The 23,295-nt window shown below is 46.1% G+C and overlaps 1 protein-coding gene across 4 annotated transcripts in view; it reads left to right on the top strand.

Annotated features, from left to right (window-relative positions):
- The window catches only part of NEK1 (NIMA related kinase 1), a 2,768,493-nt gene that overhangs the window by 855,426 nt on the left and 1,889,772 nt on the right, over positions 1–23,295 (top strand). For 3 of the 4 annotated variants that reach the window (XM_069631399.1, XM_069631397.1, XM_069631398.1), the window contains exons 11-13: positions 12,799–12,858; positions 13,079–13,138; positions 13,218–13,253. In XM_069631399.1, coding sequence (XP_069487500.1) covers positions 12,799–12,858; positions 13,079–13,138; positions 13,218–13,253 — 156 coding nt within the window. The remainder of the gene's footprint in view (positions 1–12,798; positions 12,859–13,078; positions 13,139–13,217; positions 13,254–23,295) is intronic. The other variant, XM_069631400.1, reaches the window with a different exon arrangement.

The following is a 23,295-nucleotide window of genomic DNA, read 5'->3' as shown; positions in this document are numbered from 1 at the left end:
TACTACCGGTCAAATGTCTGAGGGGGAGCCTGTACGCAGCACTTACCAGCGTCACAGCCGAGGGCACTACGCCTACCAGGCCTCGTCCTGAGATGCAGTGTAGGCCTCGAGCTCCACCACCAAGAGTTCTGGATGAGGCCCAGCGAGGCAAGCACCATGACGCAGGACCAACAAAATGGCCCCTGCACCAGACAAAATGGCAGCTTGTCCGATACCACCCCCGTTCGGGGAGCAGGCGGGAGGTCGAGTGTCCAGGTGGGACCCGTCTTCTCCAGGTCCGTGGCCTACAGCTTGTCCTTCAGCATCGCAGGGCAGATACACCCCACAACCAGCAATGCAGAATACGTACAGGCCCCAGCAGACAAACGCTACTCCGTCAATACCACCTATCACTCCACCAGCTTGCGAGGACAGTTTGAGAAGTTCCTCATGCTTATGAGGTCCCCTCAGATGAATGCCTTCCTTTGAGATGTGATCAGGGTCATGCTGCCTCCAGTCCCGCCTCCTGCGCCTATAGTCATTCCTCCTATGGCTCCAGCGCCTCAGGGCCCTGCGCAGCCCCAGCTACCCATGCCGGGTCCTTCGACTCGACACCCTAGTGGGCACAGATGCGGAGGAGAACTCTGACATGCCATCTGCAGCCAAGGCTTTTCATGAACGGCTCACAGGTTTGGCCGAATACTTGGGGCTTCTGCAACCCAAGGTTGAAAAACCAGAGGCGGGGGTCCAGGTCTCCTTTTACGCCCCGTGGCGGGAACGAGGATTCTGATGCAGAAGGGCGTTGTTGCATTGGCCAAAAAGGGATAGCTTAAATCCTATTCAGCCCAGCCTACCAATCAGCGCCTCTACGCCAAGTAAAGGCAACTGGAGGGTGATCCACGCTTGCTGTCAGCGCACCCTCAACCACACTCGTCGGTGATTGCCGCAACCTCACTCTACTCCAAGCCTCAGTCGTCATCGACCACCTTGTCTTCGGCGCTTCTAGGCAAGGCGGAGAAGATCTTGGAGGCCTATGGAAAGAAGGTCTATTCCAACGCCTTGCTACACCTTTGTCAGTCTAATGCAGATGCCATGCTCGCAGCCATTAATCAGAGGCTTTGGTGGGAAATAGCGGACTTCCTCCCATAACTTCCGGTGCAGAGTCAGACACATTTCAAGGCGGGGCTGGCAGAAGCAAAAATGCTGGCCCAAGACCTCATGGAGTCCACTGTGGCGCATATAGACACCTCAGGCTGTGCCATCTGCATTGCCACGCACATGAGGAGAACGGCCTGGCTACAGGCTACGAAGTTCAACCTGGACAACCAGTAACGCATATTGGACCTTCCATTCGAGGGTGCCGATCTTTTTCATACCACCACCGATGAGGAACTTGATAAGAAGAACAGTCCCCAGACTGCTCAATCCTTACCTATCCTCACAAAGGCCATGCCCAAGACGTACAGTCAGACGCATCAGCGTTCCGACAAGGGGTGGGACTTCGGTGGGTTCCGGGGCTTCCAGGAACGGAGGTCCAGACAGCCAGACTGGTCTCCAAGTCAGCACTGCTGCAAGCAATACAAGACGGTAAGCAAGGGCTTCTTTTAGTCCCCCTCCTTATAGGGAAAGAAGGCATGACACGCCCCTCTGGGTTCACGTGTCTTCGGTGGGGGGCCGCAGGCTTGCCCTTGAAGCACAGGATTGGCATGCGAGGTTCGCAAACCCATGGGTAACATCAGTGGTGTCCACGGGCTACTGCCTACTGGTTCCTCCCTCCTCCCCTCCACTCCTGCAGATTGGGACAACAACTCTGCTGGTGGAAATTCAATCACTTGTAGATAGCCAGGCAGTGGAAGAAGTCCCAGCCTCCCAGCGGGTCATGGGCTTCTACTCCAGGATTTTCAGCATACACAAGAAGAACCAGACTGGCCTGAGAGTTGTGTTGGACCTTTCAACCTTGAACCTGTCCCTCCCTCTACAAAAGTTAAAGATGGTTATTCCAGCGCTCATTGCAGAGAGACTATGCAGGGGTGACTGGATGTGCTCCCTGGATCGGAAGGGCGCTTACCTACAGGTCCCGATTTGGCAGCCTCATCGGTCCTTCATGAGGTTCAGGATCATGGGCTTCCATTTCTAATACAAGGTTCTACCTTTTTTTGTTTTTCCTTTTTAAAAACAAAAGTTTAATTCATTTTCAATATATAGCCATACATATTTGCAAACCATTAATCACCATAAACTTACACATAGTGTTATGCTTCTTCTTTCCCTTCCCCCTCCCATAACTCCCCCCTCCAATCCTGGTCTACGTCACGCTGCACTAGTCTCCTTCCCACCCCATCGGCCTTATCAGCAATTACGCCCTGCCTCCTGAACTAACTTTCAGTTAGTCCGGCTTGGTCCAATATGGGCAGAACTGCCACCAATTGTCTCCAAGCGTCAAGTCCCCTCTCCTCTGGATCCTCATTCCTTCCTCCATTTTCTTGCCACACTACTGTTTCCGCATTCACCCATTTCGTTAGATCACGCCACTATACTTGTATAGACTGTCTCGGTCGCGCTTTCCAGCTCATTGCTATCCTGCGTTTAGCCAGTATGTACGCTAGTTCTTTTAGCTTGCTCACATGCTTAGCTATACGAGGCCTCGGGACTCCCCCAAGCCACCAAGAGACATGCCCAGGGGGAACTTGCATCCAGGTTAATCTCTACTTTAGCCATGGTTTGAGCCACTTCTTCCCAAAATCTACTTATCTCTGCACAGGACCAGAACATATGCACCAACTCCGTGCTCACAACCCCACACTTCGGGCATGTCTGTATTCCTGCATGATTGAACCTAGCAGTTTATTCCGGAGTTAAGTATGCTCTGTGGGTTACATATAGCTGAATCTGTTGCATCCGCACATTTCTCTATACCCTCTTGTGATACCCCTGCACTCTGCGCCACAACCCATCCGACATTGGTTCCCCAACATCCACCCATTCCAGTCTCGTACGGACTATCTTTTCCTATCTAAGTCATCAGTAACTCATAAATTCAGGACACATCGTAAAATATTTCTGTTACTGCATCCAGCTGTAGGGCCAGTTCGGCCTCAGACCACGTGCTCTTTATAATCTTCAGGAGTCGAGAGTACGTGATGTGTTGTCCCAGATGTAATCCTGTGTCTTCCACCAACCCTTTAAGGTCCCTGGGCTTCCCGTCTATCCATTCATCGCCCACCGTCGCTATCCCAACCGGTTCCCACATCCTTCTCACATTCAGCCTGACCTGTACATCTACTTCTTCCAGCACCACCAGTGGTATCTGCGGGAAGCATGGGGCAGGATTGTTTATTAATTGGCAAACTCTACGCCAATTCACACTTCCCTGTCGCAACAACCGGCTCTCCCCGGGACCTTGTTTTTTAGGTAGCCATATTACTTCATTTAGGAAGTATGGGGTGCTCTCGCCGCTTCGTAGCCCAGATTCCGGTGTCTGTTCCCCTGATAACCACTTGGCCACAAATTGGAGCTGACTAGCCAGGTAGTATACTTCAAAATTATGCAGTTTAATGACTACTTGCTCATGTGGTCTGTAGTTTCTACAATGCTACTCTACTTCTTGAATTGTGCCAGATGAAGCTCCTACATATACTCTGTATATTCATTAAAAAAAACTTTTGGGTATTGCGTGTGGGAGGTTTGCAAGATAAGGTAGTATCCTGTGCAGCACCACCATCTTCAGTTATGCTGAACGACCCATCATGCACAATGGTAATTTGGTCCAAAATGCCATACTTCTCTCAATTTTGGACAACGCTTTTCTGTGTTTTGTCCGTGTTCCTTCGCAGGGTCGTGATATTTATCTATACTGAGGTATCTAAACGTCTGTATTTCCCAGTCTATCGGTAGCCCCAGCAGTTTGTGTATGGGCTTCCCTACATACTCCCCCAATGGGTATAGACCTGACTTCTGCGGGTTAAGTTTAGTACTGATTCCTACGTTCCCATATTCTTTCCTGAAGTATACCGCTAATTGCTGAAACGCTAAAATGAAGAGCATCGGAGACCACAGACATCCTTGTCTGGTACCCCCACTCAGTTGCCATTGTTCGGAACTAGTGGAACTCTTCTTGACCCTTGCCACCGGCTCACTGTACAATAACCTCACTCATTTTAGGTATGTGGGCCCGATCCCGTATTCTTCCAGGGCCGCTAGTAGCCAGGGCCATTTGACAGAATCGAAAGCTTTCACTGCATTGAGTGATCCATTATATGATGTAATCTCTTCAGATTCCTATGTGGAACATAGCCAGTCTATAAGTTTGCCTATGACCGGTCTTAACCTGTTAGCCATAACTGCCGTAAATATCTTCCCATCCTGAGTAAGTAGTGAGAGGGGTTTGCAGGATCTGCAGTCTGTATCTGGCTCATTTGGTTTGAGGAGCGGGATGATAATCGCCTCTCGCGGAGATTCAGGCAGTTTGCCTGTGCTGAGCGCCTCATTGAACATTGCTAGTAGCGGGGGAAGTATTTCTGACCTCTACTTTATAAAATTCACTAGGAACTCCGTCTGCCCCTGGGGCCTTGCTGGGGGGCAGTTGCTTTCTCACATGCTCTAATGCTTCTATATTTATAGGGATTTTAAGGCTCTCTCTCTCTGCTTCATCAAGTTTGGGGAGTGTGATCTCTGTTAGTGCCTCCCATATATCCATCCCTTGCCCCTCTCCAGAGTCTTCATATAGCTGCTTATAATATGCATAGAAGCTTCTGGTCACTCCCTCTTGGATTTCCTGTACCTGTCCCTCCTTCCCCTTCACCGCCCTGATAGTTTGCCTGGAGTTCTCACTTTTTTATAGCCAGGCTAACACTGGTTTGTCTCCCTCAGCATGTTGCTTCTCAATATATTTCTTATAGCTTAGGTTGCCTAGCTTGTTCCAGTGGCCTCTGCACTCATGTTGCAATCGGGATACGATCTTGGCCTCCTCAGTGGTTCTTGTGCCCTTTTGCATAATCTTTTCTATCATTTTTTCCTCTCTTTGACATCTTGCAACCCCTTAGTCTTTGCCATAGCAGCACCTCTTACCACCACTTTAAAAGCTTCCCATAACACCCCGGCTGAATCTACACTGCCAGTATTGTGTTCGAAATAATCCTTCACCTCCGCCCTCGGGTCTTTCAGGAACCCGGTATCCTTTAGTCCTTCTGCCCTGAGTCTGCATGTCGGGATACTGGCTTGGGGAGGTAGGATCTGCCACGTCACAACCAGAAGGGTATGATCTGACCGGACCATAGCTTTGTATTCTGCATGTGTCAACTCATTTATCTAGTCCGTACCGGTTAACACATAGTCTAGCCTTGTATATACGTTTTGTGGGGCAGAATAGTACCATCAGTCTTGTGGGTGTCGCACCCTCCATACCTCCACTAACCGAAAGGCATGCAGCAGTGTGATCAGAGCTTCAGCCGACAGGGTCGGACGAACCAGCTTTTTGCCCGACCTGTTCATCGTCGGGTCAATGGTAGTTAGTCCCAACCCCCGCCCCCCACCCGACTAGCCCCACCCTCCCCCCGTCACCCCATATTACTGCCCCATCTATGTAAGGACTAATCTTTGTGTTTAGAGATCTGAAATAACCTGCAGTGTCCTGGTTCGGGACATACACATTGATGATAAAAATGTCTTTGCTTTCCACCAACCCACGTATCATTACCATCCTGCCATCCTTGTCTATGGTGATCTGCAGCAGCATGAATGGGACATGAGGTGCTATCCATATCAATACTCCTCTAGCATACGCTGAGTAAGTAGCACATAAGGTCGTCCCTTTCCATTTCCGCACAATCATATCTTGTTTCTCTTTAGTCAGGTGGGTTTCTTGCATTAGTGCCATATCTATTCTGACGCCTCAGGTATCTCATAACCCTATTTAGTTTAATATAACTGTGTAGCTCCCTCACATTCCAGGTTGCTATCCTTAGTTCACCTGTCATTCTCGGTCTTCTCCCCCTCCCTCCCAGTGCCTCTATTCTTGTTTCGTAGTGCATGTCTGTAGGCCAACCCCCTAATATCCCCCCAACTTTCCCCCCCTCCCCCGCCCCAAACAACCCCAACAATTGCCCAGCTCCAAAACTGAATCTCAGGCATCCCCGCATCTCCCTCTTTTCCCGGCCCATTGCCAGTACTCAGAGTGCAGCAGGGAGATACTGTGTTACCAGTATCCCAACTAATTAACCTATTGGGGTAAGAGTGATTCTTGCGCTGCCCCTTCTCTTGCAGCGCGCGTTACTCCTGCGTTTCGCTAGCATCAATAGTACATAGTAACATAATAGTCCAAGTATCTTTATCACCCCAGCCTATTCATCCCCCACCCCCCAGAATGTGCATTAGAATCCATATCGTTGTTACACTTATCACTGTCACCTCCCATCTGGTCACGCTGCTACGACGGCATATTCTGCAAGTCCATCCATTTGACCACATCCTCTGGGGTTTCAAAGAACAAAGCACGGTATTTGTGCATTACCTTCAATTTCTCCGGATACAGTAACATAAACTTGAGGTTGGCCACTCGCAGCCTCCTTTTCACCATCACATAGCTCATCCTTTGTTTTTGTACCAAAAAAGTCTAATCTGGATATGCAGTGATAGATGCCAACACCCGACTAATGGTACCTCCTTTTCGGAAATGTTCTAGGATCTTCTCCCTGTCCTTATAATTCAGTATCTTGGCAATTATCGGCCGTGGTGTAGCGCCGGTCTTCTCATTAGGGCTCTATGCGCCCTCTCCACTGTATATCCCTCGGTGAGTAAACCAGCCCCTATTTCTTGCAGAAGCATGTCCTCGATGTAGTTGGTCCGGTTTTGGCCTTCCTCGCCTTCTGGAACTCCAATAATGAGCATGTTATTTCACAGAGCTCGGCCTTCTGCTTCCTCTGCCCTATTTTCCATATTCTGCACTTGTTGTTTCAGGGTAGGAACCTCCAGGGAGTTGTCTTTGCAGCTGCTAGTGTTGGCCGTCACCTCTTTTTCCAGCGCCCCGGTCATGATCACTAAGGGCTTAGCACTAGTACAGCCCTCCTCTCATGGCCTGCAGTGTACCACCCACATGGGGACTAGGTGGGTTCTTGCCTGGCACGCCAGGCATTCACAATTGCTTTCACAATTTCTGGCACATAGGACATTGAAGAAGAACAAGACTTCCTGGTTCTCCCAACATGGCCGTGTTATGGGCCATAGCCCTCAGACTGGTGAGGTCTAGTTTCTGGGTGTGGCAGCCTACTTAAGCCACACCCAGAGCTTTACACGTGCTTCGCGTTGTAACTGCAGAAAGCAGCACAACGCTTACCGGCGCTCACAGCTCCGATCTGTAAAACAAGAAGAAACTAGATTAGCACGAACTCCAAAGAACAAGAACATCAAGACAAATACTCACCAGCCACGTTAGACTTTTGCATCCACATTCTAATCCTCTTGGAATCCGGCACACTGCTGTAAGAAGGTACAGATTAACGGAACTGATACTTACAAGTCGCGCACCGCCAAGACTACGCGCGCATACTGCATACTCGCCCGCATTGTCCACGGAGCAGTCAAGAAGCTCCATCAGTGTTCCAAACGCCCGAGTACACCCGCGCTTCCACAGAAGATTCCCCATTGCGCGCACATGCAAACGGCGATCCACAGCGCTGCAATAGAAGGAGAAGAAACAAAGTCGGAGTGCAACACGCTTTCAGAACATTCATCAAAGCACGTATCCACATCTTCCCCTTGAGAGTATCCAACCAAGAGTACGATTCAGTTGGCCAGAGCTCCAAACCATATATCAATTTTGGGATCACCTTCCCCTCATAAAATTTAATGGCTGCCTATATTGAGAACCTACCAAACTTTCTATCAATAGTTACTAGCTGGTTGGTTAAGTTGTTTGCTTTTAGGATAGTTAAGACTTGTATTCCTCTCATTGATGGCTGTCTTGATAAATGGTAGTCCAAACATGTAAGGATCACTGTACTACGTACAGGAGACGCTAGGTCAGACCATGTGCGGGTCCTGCGACTTCCCCCCCCACCCGCCAACTCCCCAGACAGCTCCAGGATTGTAGTTTTTAACAGATTGATTTTCAAACCGTTCTCTGTTGCATAGTCCAAAAATGCACAGAGCAACCTCTCCATTCCTACCCTGGAGCAGTCGAAGTGTAGAAAATCATCCACATAAGCCATCCATGAAGTCTTAACCTTCCCAAACCTGAGGGCAATGAATGCAGCGGAGTTCAGTGTCTATCCCACGTCTGATACGTAGAGATTAAAAAGGCAGTGAGCTGATGTGCATCCCTGCCTTAATCCTGAATCCGTACCTAGTCTGCGAGAGAGCTCCCCAGCTAGATTCAAACGGATGTAGATACAAGATTTTTCATGGAGGTCATTAATTAGACATAAGAGGCCCAAAGAACAGCCCCATTTCTCTAATTTTGACCATAATCTGCCCCGGTCTACCCTGTTGAAAGCTGCTGAGAGGTCGATCGAGGCCACATACCTATGTAGTTTACATAACACACAGGTCATCTCCTGAAATTCTAGAACCACTGCAGCAATAATATTGGTAGAATGGCCACTGAGGGAAATGATTTGGAATGGATCCAATCTCCCTGTAGTCATATCCCAATCCTCAAAATGCTGTAACAAGACTCAAGAAAATGTTACTTTCCTCATCTAGTAATGCAATTGGCCTATAGTTCTCGGGATCAAACCTGTCCCCTTTCTTATAGATGGGTACCTCTCCATGTCTCCGGAACAATCTTTTTGTCAATGATAATGGAAAATAAAAACTACTGCCCAGCAACTTGGATCCTTCTTCAATATGTTGTTTGTTAGGCCGTTGGGGCTGGCACCGCCAAAAGATTTGGCCTTCTATATTAATGCACAAATTGCCTCTGGATCAGCTTTCGAGATCCGATTAGCAGGTTCTGTTACTACTAATTTGAGGCGTGTCATATCAAAGGAGTCTAAATTCCTGACATGGAGTTCCACAAAATGTTTTGCCGAGGAATTCTCTGGAACTGTATTCAGTTGACCAAGTGGCTTGACCAGGTCTAAGGAATTTACTTTGACCCAAAACAAACACATATACCTTTTAATTAGCAATTGAACCACTACTTCCGCATCAGCCTGTAGCAGCAACACTCTATGGTTTATGCAAAAGTTCTTATATTTTTGCTTTAATACTTTGCGTTTAAGGTTTTTAGCCTCTTGGTCTTCCGAGTTGTTCCCAGTTGCCCTCTGCATCTTTCTAAACTCCTGTCTCTTGAATACAAGATTTTCATTGTATTTGTGGACATGGGCTATTTTTCTTCCCCTTGGTCTGGACGATCTAGACAATTAGCTATGCAATTAGTCATTGTTGTTTTAAAATTGCACCTTGCCAGTCACACGTAGCTCTACAGAGCCATACGAGAGTTAATTGACTGCACTGCCGTGTGATTTGAATAGCTTATTCAGTCCGCTTCGTTCCCATTATGGTGTGTCATAACATTGTTCTAGATCAGCCTAGAGGAAGACCATGAGGTTGAAACATGTGTCGGCTTTGTTCGAAGAATAAAAACTCAATCAAGATACACCTCTTGTGTTATTTCAGTGCAGTGTGATTGTGCTTTCATTGTGTCAGTTGTTACCTAGTGGGGCCCCTGGGGTAAGGGGACCTTGCTCACTTAACAATCTGCTGCTGTTCACTGTGCATCCTAATATCGCAAGAAGTCTTCGCCTTGACGTGTGCAGCAGGTTCAACTCTAAAAATGGCGCCAACCGTGTAAAATTATGCACATCAAAACCTTCCAGTTTACATTTGTATGATGAAGTTTGCAGGATATTAAACACATTTCTATTTAAGTCAAATACAGCCTTAGGAGTCCATCTCAGCCTGTTACCTCCCCCATTCAGGTCCAAGTGGTCACTTTGCTTAACTCTGCTATATTGTACTGCAAAGTTTGCGTTCACCATACTATGATCACTCCAAGTGGGTTGAAAGACTGAAAACTCTGAGCAAGACTAAAATAATGTATGGTCAACAAAGACATAATCCAGACTGGAGGAACTATTTTCCGTGTGCTAAGTGGGGATAGGTTCACCTGAGACCGCATCGTCATATTGGCATATAAATCCCCAAAGATGTCAACCGGGATACCCATTTCAAACCAGCTTGGGCTTTTATTTCAAATTCGATGAAGCTGACTCTGAGGCTGTGTCCTGTGACTCACCCCCTGAGGCACAGTCTGGGCAGTCAGCATTTAGGTCCTCAGCAACCAAGACATAACCACGTTCATTGACGCTCTTCCAGTTAATTGCACATTCCTGGATATGATGTAAAAAAATGTCCAGGTCTGCCACGCCCTTCTGCCAATAAGTGTTAATCAAAAGAAAGAAGACCGAAAGCTCCTCATTAAGAAGTTGGACTGCCAGTATTCCAAATGGGAGATTAGGAATTTCGGCTGCAGTGGAGCTTTGACCATTCTGTATCACTGTGATTAACCCATCTGCAGCACGGCCTGTCAGACCCGCTTTTGCTACCTGATAGAATACCTGGTACCCGTCAAATGCTGGGCGAGTGGTTAACCAGGTCTCCTGCAGGAATATACATCTGTTTTTTCTCAAGCAAACAATGATTTCTTTGTTGGTTCGTAGATGGACACTTCTGCTGGAGTTCCAGGTAACACATTTTAGAGCAATCTCATTTAACACAGCGCCGCTACTGTGGTCATTTGCTCTTCTTACCCTACAGAGTGGCTGTTACTGTTGACCGTTCAGGTCCTCCCCCTTCTATGTGTGTATTGGGCCTCTCTATCTGTGTGGCCGAGATGCCCCATATTCAACGAAACTCTCAACCCACTGGGTGCATTCCTCCCATTCACACAGATGTATTGGGTCTCCCACCTTTCTATTTTAAATCCCAAAGCGTTCAGTTTGTACCCCTCTCCTAAAATGAGGCTGGAGACCAAACGTGAATGAAAGTAGATAGCACACCTGTCTGACTGGCAGCGGTTGGGGAAGTGTTTCCTGTCTATGTCAAATGAAGAAATTGCTCTCAAATGTGGAATTTCTGGAAAAATTGTTAAGACATTTGACCTGTTCAAACATACTTCTACACCACACTCCAAGGTACTGGACATAGGCATTTGTTCTGCTCATTATTCATATTGAATGGAAAGTGGGCCCAGTAGTGGCCAATAATTTGTTGCTCATGCCTAGGTGAGTGAATAAACTGGCCCAGTTCAACTCCCGCTCCGTTCGCGCCTTGTAAGACACTAAGGGGATTAGAACGAATGCCCTGATGCACCAGGGCCTGAAATTCAGCAAACAAGTCATTTGGGGGGTTTGGTAAATGTAGACCTGCCCTGGTTCCACACACCTCCACCTTCCTGCCGGGGCTTTTCTGTTATTTGAGCGGGTTTCTCTACCCCTTTTGACATCCCAGCCAGTAAAATCTCCCCTGCAGCCTGTTTAATTCAACATTAATTTTAGGGTTTAAGGGCACATTGATATTATTTTCCCTGTCACCCCTAACAGAACCGAGAGTACATTTCTTTTGATTAAAATAGGATAATTTTGCCTCTTGATTAATTGACCCAAAAGAAAATACTCCGTTATAATTAGATACAGTTTCCGGGCAACAAGGATTCGCATTTGCATTCTCAAACCGGACAGCGTTGTCCGTTTGAATGGTCGCGTCTACCCGTGACCGCTGTGTATCCACAGGGGCCGTCACCTGCTGACTGGGTAGTAAAGCACCAAACTGATAGTCATGTGGTAAGTCTGGGCACTGGCCGTAACAGTGGTGGAAGACTGCACATCCACCGCAGCTCTGTCAACCACGCAATACAGGACCGACTTAGGGTTGACTGCCACCCTTTCCAGCAGGTCACTTGTCCCTATTGGAGTTACTGGCAAGTGTGAGGGGGTCACCGCCGGTAATTCAGCCCTAAACATGGGACCTGGAACTGTTGGATCCTTTTGACCAGAATTTCCCAACATCTCCAGAATGAATTACATTTCTTAAATATTTCCTGGAAGACGTGTTTTTCCGTTTGGGCTGGTTTTGGTTCTTGGATTTCTTTTTCAGGTTGCAGACTTTAAGTCCCTTTCGATGAGGGTTAGTAGCACAGGTTTCTGCAATGTCACTAATCTCATTAACACAATTCACACACACTCCCCCCTCAAAACTGAGGGTTTTGCCTTCCTCACCTGTGCAGCCTAGGCTGTTAGAGGGGATCAAATAACCTCCACCATGACATGAGCTGTAACTGCTTAGAGTTTAACACCAGAATGAAATGTAATTTGCAATTTGTTCACAGCATAGTCTAGGTAATTATTGTGAATACTGTATGTCCTTATATCGTCCTGCATATTTTAAAATTGTACTATTTATTCTATTCACACTGTGTATGACTTATCTTCCTTACAAACTACCAATCTGCTTCATTTGTGAGCGGCCTGGGCAGAAAAAGACATACGTTCTCCAGAATGCTTCCGAAATAAAATCAGTTCTGGCCATATTCCTTTCAAGGTTTCCTCGTGCGTGCGTGCGTGCGTGCGTGCGTGTGTGTGTGTGTGTGTGTGTGTGTGTGTAAGCAAATTGCCCTTATTGTCTGGCTACGCTGATACTCCAATCCCATACCCACCATCACCTTCTCTCAAGCTGGAATTGCCCATTTTAATTCTTGAGAAACTCCCATGACCCATTGAGCGAGTTGGGATCAAAGAAGCTCCTGTTATTTTCCTGCTGTGTGGAAAGTGAAGTGCATTGTGTGATGTCCAATTCTAATGTTTAGTTTCACTTTTTGTCCAGGCCCATCCTGTGCCAGCGAAGAAAAAGAATGCTGTGGATGAAAGGAGAAAAGTGTTTGAGGTATACTGACCCCACAAATGTGATCTACATTCGTTAAGGGTGTTCAGCATCCAGAAAACTGTTGGCCACAGAAACAAACTTTCAAACCTTTTCTCCTTGTTTACGCCTGATTAAACCCTCTAACTTTTCTCCTTCTCTCGGCATGCCTTTGCCGTTGGAGTACTAACCTCTCAAAGAAATTGTGGTTGCAGAGGAGTTATAAGCTGTGTTTATTTTTTAGGAAGCTGCAAAAAAGAAAAGATTAGACTTGCTTGAAAAGGAAAAGAAGCAGCGAGAACAGGTAGACAAAATATATAAAATTTCTGTTTGAAGTGCTATGTAAATGGAATTGTTTATACACTCTCATTTTTATATAACAGGATAATCTACTGAAGGCGAGATTGGAAAAAGAGAAGGTAAGCCTTATGCACAATTATCCTTTCAATAAAGAGTCATAAAAAATGTATCTAATGCCCCACTACTTTAACGATTATCTAGGGGTTCATGTTGCCGAAGAATGTTTAATGGTTGCAGAATATATTGATGCTCCTTAACTTCCTAAATGTTCCATCATTTTGACAGGCGCAAATGTAATTGCATGGTATAGGGATTGTGTATTAATGTTCTCTTTTTGGATGGTATAGGGATTGTGTATTAATGTTCTCTTTTTGGATTGTATCTTTACTTCGAGACTGCTTGTGTCTGCATACATGTGCTATCAAAAATCAGTTTGCTTACAATTGTGAGTTTGTGGGATTACCGTCATATGTGCCGGGTGGTTAAATGGCTGACGGGTACAACCACTTAATCATACAATTAAATTCTCTTGTATAAGATCTGCCCTCATATTGCATGATTGCCAGGAATCGCTCATTGCTCCATCCCTGCGTTCCAGCGTCAACTCCTACCAGCCCAGAGTATTTTTCAAAATGCCTGGCAGTGGTGAGACACTAAAGAAAAGGTCTGTCTTATTCATACCTCCAAGGATGCCAGACTGTCTTCAGTTGCTGTGCCCTCTTTCCTGTCATAAAGGGAAAGGTTGTTATGCACACTGGCCCTGCTCATGGTGTCTCATATTCTTTCTCTCCTCTAACAGTGCTGACTTGTTGGCCCTTCAGTCTCATGCCACACTGTTGTTGCACTCAGGCAGAGATGGGACCCTCTTCTCTTTTCCCTCTGTCCCACCCCCTCCATAATTCTGATTAGGTCCCGGGAGTATTAACCTGAGTATTGTCATGCCTTGTTTCATGCCTCTTTGTCTCTCTCAGCTAGTGGGACTGTCTGGCATTAAGGGAGGATGCTTAGGTACATGCCAGTGCAGTATACCCAGTGGAAGCCCTGCCAACCTGTCTGCAGACAGACCATAATATCTTGGTTGCAAACCTGTGGTGAGAGAAGACTACTGATCCATTTTAGGTCTACGATTTTACCCTTGGAAAGAACTTTGGGTAGGTGGCATAAGAAAGTAATGGTGGCCCGTTGGTCGCCTAACTGTCCTTGATTAATAAAAACCTGCATTTTGTATTCTTGTTAGGTTCTTCAATATCCCATAGGGCTCACTGGTGGCAAGTCCCTTCCTGCAATCGTCTGACTCCCTGGAGGGCGGGAGCTCCCCGTCCTTATTACATCACCATGCACTGAGAGAAGGACATAAGTCCTCTTCTCGAAGACGCCGTCACAGTGCGGTGCATAACCACGCGGGTATGTGCTTTCCTCTAACTGCATGGTCACATCATGCTTTGTCGGCCATGCTGAGGAATCTCGCTTAGAAGGGAGACGCGAGCAGGCTAAGCCCGTTCTTGCAATGGTCTTTGTTGCCAACCTTCTGGAATCAGGTTAGTGTTAGTTATTCAGGTATTTAGGTATTGCTATCATGGTTACTCCAAAGCCTCCATACAGTGTATCCCATCCCTTTTGGAGTCTTGGGTACACATTGGGAAGTAGCTCTCTCTCTGGTATTACTTACCTTCACTTTTCTATTGATTTACTACACTGTGTATCCCTTGCTTAATATTGATCCTATCTTGTCCCTTACTACAGCTCCAGGCTGTCCAGTCTCAAGTTAACAGGGTGTGTGTCCAGTAGCGTCCCTGCCTTAGGGGAACTTTCCCACAGCGTTGTTCATTTCGACCGGTGGGTTGTTTCCTCTGGGGTAGCAGGACTATTGCTTCCAAGACCCCCAGGGAGTTATAACAAGATGTTGTGACTTCACCCCCAGAGTGAGCCCCTTCCCATGAGGCCAGGGCAGTGAGGCGGCTACCCAATAGTCCCCCTGGGGGTGGTACTCAGCAGGAGGATCTCATAGGGAGAGACTCCCCCTCTGAGAACAGGTGAGAACATCTCGGGAGAATGCGGTATTGCAACACTCCACTCGCACCCTATACACCTTCCAAATCAAGTCATCCCTGGAGGAGCTGGCAGGAAGGCCACGATTTGCCGCAGTAGATTTGAGAGGTGAAAGATCAGCATGCTGTCAGAGGGTCAGAAGCGCCTCTGAGAGGTCCAAGCTGGGAGGACCTTGCCACTAACTGGGAAAGCAGTTACCCGCCTGGAAGAAGGTGTATCTTGCAGTCCAAGTCGTGAGAAAGGACTGAAGAACGCAAGCAGCTGCAGAGCCATCTAAGCGAGGAACTGTGTGCGGAAGCAGCAGACCCTAGTGCAAGTCCCAAGACAAACTGGAGCCCGACGAGAGGGTCCCTGAAGGTAGAGGAAGCCACATGCCCGCTGGTGGGGATACAAGAGGGTTGGATGTCACAAATAAGATACAGAGAAGTCAAGAACATGGGTATGAAATGATCCCCATAGATGGAAAGAAACATCAGGAAAGATTATGAGAAAGACCTTCTGAAGAGGGGCTGTCATGAATCCCCTAATTTGGAAAACCAGAATCAAGAAGACTTTATCAGTAATCTTGTCAGTACTTGGCAGCAAGTAAACCAAGTCACGGAACAGAACAGAGAAATATCGGTCAGGGACCCACACCAAAAGAAAATAAGGACACAAGCGCATCTGAATCATGGCAGTGTTTGGCAGGATAGTGAACCAGGCCTGCCTACTAAAGGAAGCGTAAAAAACACGGGTCTGGGACCTGCAGCAAAGAAGATGTGTAAGTTGAAACATTTTACTCATGGCAGTACTTGGCATGCTAGTGAACCATGTGGGCCAGAGTGGGGAAGCCTGTGTCGAGGACCCTATGTTTGTGTGAACTGTGCTGTTAAGAAATCATAAAGTGGTGAGGCCAGGACAAGGGAGTCATTCCCCCTGGTTTTGTGTGGAACTGTGAAAGCCTGACCACCAGGAGAAGGAAGTCATTCTCCTGGTAGATAAAACTAGCAGAAAGGATCAAGTAAAGAAGCCCGGGGTAATTCCCCCTGGCTAGATAGGTGTCACCGGTGGAACAAAACAACTACGGGGAAGGGAGTCATTGCCCCTGGCGTGACAAATAGTGACTTTTTCTGATAGTGTTACAAGGTTGGAAATCCTTTTTTGCGAAATATGTGGCTCGAGTCATTCCCATGGGTAACGAACCTGTAAGGCAAATCACGACCAGAACTCTGTTACCTAGTCCAGAAGAAGGTTTTCCTTCTCCTGGACCAAGTACATTGCAACCTTTAGTTTAGTTCTAAGTGTAAGGGTCAGAGATGGAGATTTTGGACACAGGAAGGTGCACTATTGATTTACACATACATTCTGACAACACCCTTATTATTAAAGTTGAGACAGGGCGACCCTTCTTAGAGATAGTTAAAGTTGGGTTTTCTCTTAATTTTCTTGACTAAAGTCTATTGCAATCACTATGCCACCTGTGTGTCAGACTCCTCCTTCTGCATCCTTAGAGTATATGCCCCTTGTAATTAGACCAGATCAACAATCTAATGCCAGAAGGGGAGAAAGGAGAAGGTTATTTTCACGATCCACGTTTAAATGGGAAAAGGAACGCATGCCTACCAGTGAATCCGAACCTATGCAATTGGGGAGCACCCGAGGTCTGGTGACCCCTGAAGAACGAAAAAGAAGGAAAAAAAAGAATCTTTGTTTTTGTTGGGGTGAAGCTGGACATCCCATACATACTTGCCCAAGAAGACCCCCACTGGAGATGGGAAAGGATGCCACTCCCCCTCAGTAAGCAATCTCAGAACCAGTATCAATGCAGAGTATACCCAAGACCGAGGAAGTCATTTTACGCCAAGTCATTCCCCCTTTATTTGTCTCAGTGGATTTGTACTGGGAACATCAGAAGTGGGAGGGAGCAATTGCTCTGGTAGACAGTGGAGCCGCTGGACATTTTATTGACATTTCCTTTGCACATTAACAACAAGTACCCCTCAAACCCAAGGTCAGAAGCGAACCAACCATATCAGTGGATGGTTCACCGCTTATCTGTGGTCCTCGCGCTTTACATACCAATGATCTATTGATATGTGCTTTTTACCATCAAGAATATTTGACGTTTGGTGCCATCGCAGCACCCCATTTTCAGGTGATACTGGGCATCCCTTTGTTGAAATACCATAACCGTTTGATTGGAAGAATCAACAACTCGCCTATCAAGGGGGTTAATGACCCTCGATATGTTGACAGGTTTGAGTCTTTTTGGTACTCATTCTCAGAATCCACCTGAAAATAAAGGACCCTGGAAGACCACCTCAACAGGCTTATATCACACAAATACAGCTCCCTCAAGAATACCAACAGTATGTCATTGTATTTGACCCTAAAGAAGCAGATCTACTACCCCCTCACAGAGAATACGATTGCCTTATAGAACTGTACCAAACGGTTGAACCTATGCCTTTTCTGAAAAGGAGAACTTAATACTAAAACAGTATGTGGACAATCTCGAAAAAGGGGTTCATAAGACATTCAACCTCATCTGCTAGAGCACAGATATTCTTCAAACTCACGTAGGACAATACAGAACTCGGGCCGTGTGTCGATTGTAGGCAAATAAACACCATTACCATTAAGAACCATTACCACTTACCACTCATCCAAGTACTATTGAATCAAGCCAGAGACAGCCAAATCTATATCAAACTCGATTTAAAAGGAGCCTATAAACTTGTCAGAATGACACACAGTGGAGAATGGAAGACCGCATTCCAGGCTCGTTTTGGGCATTTTGAATATTTGGTAATGCTGTGTAGGTTGTGTAATGCACCTGCAGTATTCCAACCCTTTTTAAAATTACATATTTCGTGACTTATTTGACGTCTTTGCGGTTATTTATTTGGATGACATACTCATTTGTTCGTCCTCCTATGAAACTCATGAAAGAATAACTTAATTGTGATACGTGTTAACACCAGGATGCATAGAAATGGACCCCAAGAAGCTATGAGCGATATTGAAATGGCCTATTCTTCCATGAAGGAACTACTATTCTTGGGTTTCTCAAACTTCGATCGCAGATTTATTCTGGATTACTCAGACATACTTGTACCATTGACAAAGATGCCTTTTTGAATGGCGCTCTGTAATGGATAAAGCATTCACCACTGTGATGAATCCTGCAGAGTCATCACTGATCCCCAATTTAAATTCTCCTCCCATGTGGCCAGGGGAAGGTAGTCGAGTCGCTGCCTGTTCCTGAGCCTGGGGGTGGTATTCTGAGGGTGGATCACCTGGGAGGAAATGGCTATAAGGGGAGAGTGATGACTCCAAAAGATGAGCAAAATACTTATCTTTATTGTGAAGAAGACCCATTAATTCCAGAATTATTTAATGGCTTGTTGCCGTTATTCAAAACCATTTGATTCCAAACCCTGGAGAAATACTTAGTTGAAACAAAAACCCCTTCAGTCTTCATATAAATGTGGCGAAACTAAAATGCATGAAACATCTGATGTTTATAGTGATTGTAATATTATTACAAATGTTGAACCATATGATGTAAAATCCATAAAAACGTTGTTGGACTCGATGTCCCACAACGCCTCAAGTACTGTGATGAGGAAGAGGTGAAAGGAGTTAATGTGGATTAAATGTGACTCTAAGAACATTGTGCAGTCTAGTTGTTGCCAAACTGATGAGCTGGGCAGGGTTTTACATCCTTAAATCACCTGCAACTGAGAGAGGGAAGGTAGGAGAAGGGAGGAATGTGGAAGAAGACAAGGCAGGCTGCAGAGTGCACGGAGCGGGAAGCAGGACCGGTGGAAGAAGATATCCCACTAAGGACGGTGTGAAGCGAAGCATGCCAGAAGTCAGCTAGTGGCCTTCAAGCCCTAAGAAGAGGAGCTCCCAAGGGGAGAAAGCAGAAGGTGTGCAGCAGAGCTGCATATGGAGACATGGGCCTAACAAGCTTTGTTGGTCTCGGCAGTGGAGGCAGGAGGAGCTGTACGGAAATCATTGTGGCAACAGTAAAGACAGAGACAAGTGATCACAGTTTAAGGGTGTTTATTAAACGGCAAATGTAGGTTGGAAAAACATCTAATCTAAATCTAAGATGGGAACAAGCTTCGACCATCAAATAATAAAGCAGTCCTAGTGGCGTTGTCAAATGAAAGGGCCTATACTAAGGAAAACCTATTGCCAATCCTTACGCTAAATAAAAATAATAAGTGTGGGATAATGTTCTTAAGAAAGAAGGAAGTGTTCCCAAATGATAAGTCAGGATGCGGTACTTGAGATCTCCCTTCCCCATGTTTTCAGCACGGGACAAGGGTGGACTTTGGAGTACAGCACACGCTCAAGCTTTCCCAGCATGAGCTAACAGTACTGCTTTCAGCAATCTGGGCATTCAGTGGTCAAGTCTCTTTTCTTATCAAAAAGTCTCTTGTCGCCGTTGGCCTGATGTATTCAAATAAACAAGAGTTCCTTTTCACATAAACTTTGGGTGATATCCTTTCCACACCTAAGTGGCCCTACTCCGGGCTCGATCAACACAATCTTCTTTGTGACTTTCTTGAATCTTAATGTCTTTTTAAACAGTTCCCTGTGGACATCCCTCCGTCGGGTTCACTCTTGTCAACACACTGTATTAGACTTTGCCCCCTCTTTACTGGCATCCCTCATTCGGGTTCACTCTTGCCAATCTTGTCTTTTCCATTCCACTCTTTTGATGTGGGAGTCACTTCCCTTGGCTTCACAATCATCTGTCGGTCAAAGACATTCGACTGTACAGAGGATTTTACAAGACCCCTGTGTGACCACTTTGACCCCTCTTCTTACCTTTCCCAAGGCCTTCTGGTTAAGTAGTTTCAATACTTGGGTAATTGTCCAGAGTTTCCTGTATAGTGCTTGTGTAGCCTATGTGGTAGGTTGGGTAAAATTTGTCGGAAGAAGGGGGATAACGCGTCTCGCCCGTCAGTGTCCCACTTCCACTCCCTGAGGACCCCCCATCCAGTTGATCCTCCCTCACTGGTCCACCCCCAGGAACTGGATCCAATAGCGATGGCCGTGTCCTGGCCACCTGGATGACAAACCCCTGGGACTAGTCAGGGAGACACCTTCAGGTTTCTCACAGAGATGACGCTGAGAACTAGGTCAAGGGAAGTCGGTCCCTTGCGAGTATCCTTCAACTGCCGAATTAATTACCGGTGAGTCAGCCTTATATCGAAGTGGCCCCAGACATGCAGTTGTATTGAAAGCTTAGAGAAGGTACTTCTGAATACCGACCTGATGGAACAAAATGGAAAAGGTGACTGTGGGAAAACCTGGGACCAGCATTGTCTAAGCCAAGAGACATTGTTAAAAGAACACTTAAGGCAAATAGGATGTAATTCTCCTGACTTAAGAAGTCAGTTAGGAGAAATCTGGAGAAATCTGGGACAAGCATTTCCAAGTGTCGTACGAGATTGAAAGTCAAAGCTTGAACAAGCCTTCAGACATGGGATGTCAGTTTGGGGAAATTGGTTTAACAGTGGAAGTCCGCAAAAGGGTGCTAGTGAGAAGGCACTGTTGTATGATTCTTAAAGTGAATGTGAAGAGAAGCCTGATAAGAGTATCAGGTAGTGGAACCTCTTCGCAACGGATATCTGGCAAGAGAGTAAACCAGGGGATCTGGGTGAACCAAGAGGGTATATTCCTGCCAGCAGAGTAAACCAGGATATCAAGAGTTTTCAGTTGAGGAATTTCCTGGCAGGAGAGTGTACTAGGAAATTCAGTTTTTATTGATTTTTTTGGAAAGAAACATGGTCCTATTAAGTTCTTGTTTTCTGTGTACATTTTGTCAACCCGAAACTTTGAAAAGGCTTGCCTTTTGCCATACTTGAACCTCTGTTGTGAAAGACATTTGTTCTGGATCCTGAAAGTACTAAATACTTTCCTTTGCTTATTCAAAACAACACTGTGGAAAAGATATTTTGCTTTGCTATCCTGCGAGACTAAGAGAGCCATTCTCTTTTGAAAAGCAGTCTCATGGAAAGAACATTTGTCATCTCAAGGAGAGCGTTGGGTGAAAGAGACACTTGTAAGATCTTTAAGAAACTGGTTTTGGCACAAAACGTTGTGTATAGTGATGCAATCCAGGAGAAGGGAGTCAAGATACAAGAAGTGTTTTGGTTGAAGTTATGTTTAAATTACTACACTTTTCTGTTAAGTTGAACTTTGAAATATTTACCTTGCACATGTTATTTGAATGTACTAGTGTGTGAGTCAGATTGAGTTTGGCCACTTGGTTATCTTGCTTTAGTTTTATTTCATAGGCAAGGGATACTTGCTGGGATAGGGAAAGTTAGGCATTTATTCAACCCATTTTTATGCTAATAAAATGTCTAAGCTTGAGAAAAGTATCTTTGTGTCTGCCTTTCATTGCTAACCCCTCAGACCACCTTGAAATCCTTGTTCACCTCGGCACCGGTATTACACTTACCTGAGCCAGAATGCCCATATCAAACTATGCTCTTGGGGCTCTTCTGCTGCAGAAGAACAAGGAAAGTAAACGTTCTCATTCATTAGTGTATTATTTGCACACTTAGCTGCCTGCCGAGAAGAATGACAGCATTTTTTAAGAAGAAATACTCGTGATGAAAGAAGTTTTCTTTTTTTTTTTTATAATTGGAGACTTCAAATGGATTGTGTCCTTCCACATATTCCTCATCTTTCACACTGGTTGTCCAGCTTCAGCTGCTTTGGAATTTTTTTTTTTTGGCAGAGGGTGCTGTGCGTCGATGGCATCAAGTCGATGTTCCTCAAAGTCCTCCGTCGAAGGTGATGTCATTGAAGGGCATAAATAGCATGTGCAGCGCCCGTTGGCCTAAGTTCTTTTTTTCCTTGAACAGTGTTTGCTTTGAATGAAATTCGGCGCGCCTCATTTAATGACGTTACGTTACAAAACCTCAATAATTATGTCTTCTTCTTCGACACAATTGATGTCGAAGTCTGGTTTCAAGAAATGCTGTGACAGCAGGTCAAATATGTCTCTTACTGACCCACCGTATCAGCCTGTGGTGCCTAGGTGGGGGCCACGATACCTCCAATTGTTCAAAGTGCCAATCCATGATGGGAAAAGCCTTGAGGGAATGGAAGGGGAAACTTAAGGTAGGAAAAATCTCCATAAAATCACCTACCCGACCCGCTAGGCCTTCGACCGATGAGTGGAGATGCGACTCTCCTCGAAGGAAGAAGGCCAAGCGATCTAGGTCGAGGAGTGGAGCCCACCACTCTCCTTCGTCATTCGAAGAGAAGGCACCGAAGGTCACGTTCATCGACTTCGTCTGCCGCTTCACCCGAGAGGGTGCTTGCCCTACAGAAAAATCCACACTGGCTGAATGGGAAACCTTCAGGGCGGAAATGTTAAAGAATATTTGAAAAACAAAGCCATGATCCTACCAAGATTTTGAAAGAAGCTGGACGTGAAAGGTCTCATTTAAAAATCTGTGCACCACCGAGCTCGGGTAAAAGGTCTGATCCGCATCGGGAGCCCTCAAGGCCTCGATCCGAAAAATCTAAAGATCACACAAGAAATAGGGAGAAGTCGAAGTTGTCAACGCCATCGACACCTTCGATGCTAGCGGTGCCTTCGATGCCCGCCAGGCCCTCAACGTCCATCAAGTCCTCGACGTTGACGCCGAAGACTTTGACGCCAGCGGCGCCACACTTGCCAGCTACACCGTCAGTGCCAACAGCCCCTCCAAAATCGGCGCTGATAAAGAAAATAGCGACGACTTCGAAGCCTATTGGTACAACACATGACAAGATATATGCTCCACTCCCGAAGAAAGAGTTCTTTAAGACTATTCATTTTTTGAAGAGGAAGAGCATTATGACAACGATGAAGCCCCATTTGGCTTGCAGTATGGTACACCCAATGTTCCAGAGAGCTTTATCTCTGAGGAAAGTGTTAGGGAGAATTCTCTCTTTAGGCTGAATTTCCTAACCTAGTGAGTCCCCCAGCAGCTTTGCTGGATTTCTGGAGTTTGTTTTTTTCCTCCTGCCAAGAGTGAGACTCTTTTTCTCCCACTCTTGGACATGATTTATGGTATTCCTTTGACTGGTAATGTGTTTTATGGGCTATGG

This window comes from Ambystoma mexicanum, chromosome 6q (genome assembly GCF_040938575.1).
Source record: "Ambystoma mexicanum isolate Mex_15411 chromosome 6q, UKY_AmexF1_1, whole genome shotgun sequence".
Classification (NCBI taxonomy): Eukaryota; Metazoa; Chordata; class Amphibia; order Caudata; family Ambystomatidae; genus Ambystoma; species Ambystoma mexicanum.
The sequence above is the reverse complement of the archived record's forward strand: the minus strand, read 5'-3'. Positions and strand labels throughout refer to the sequence as shown.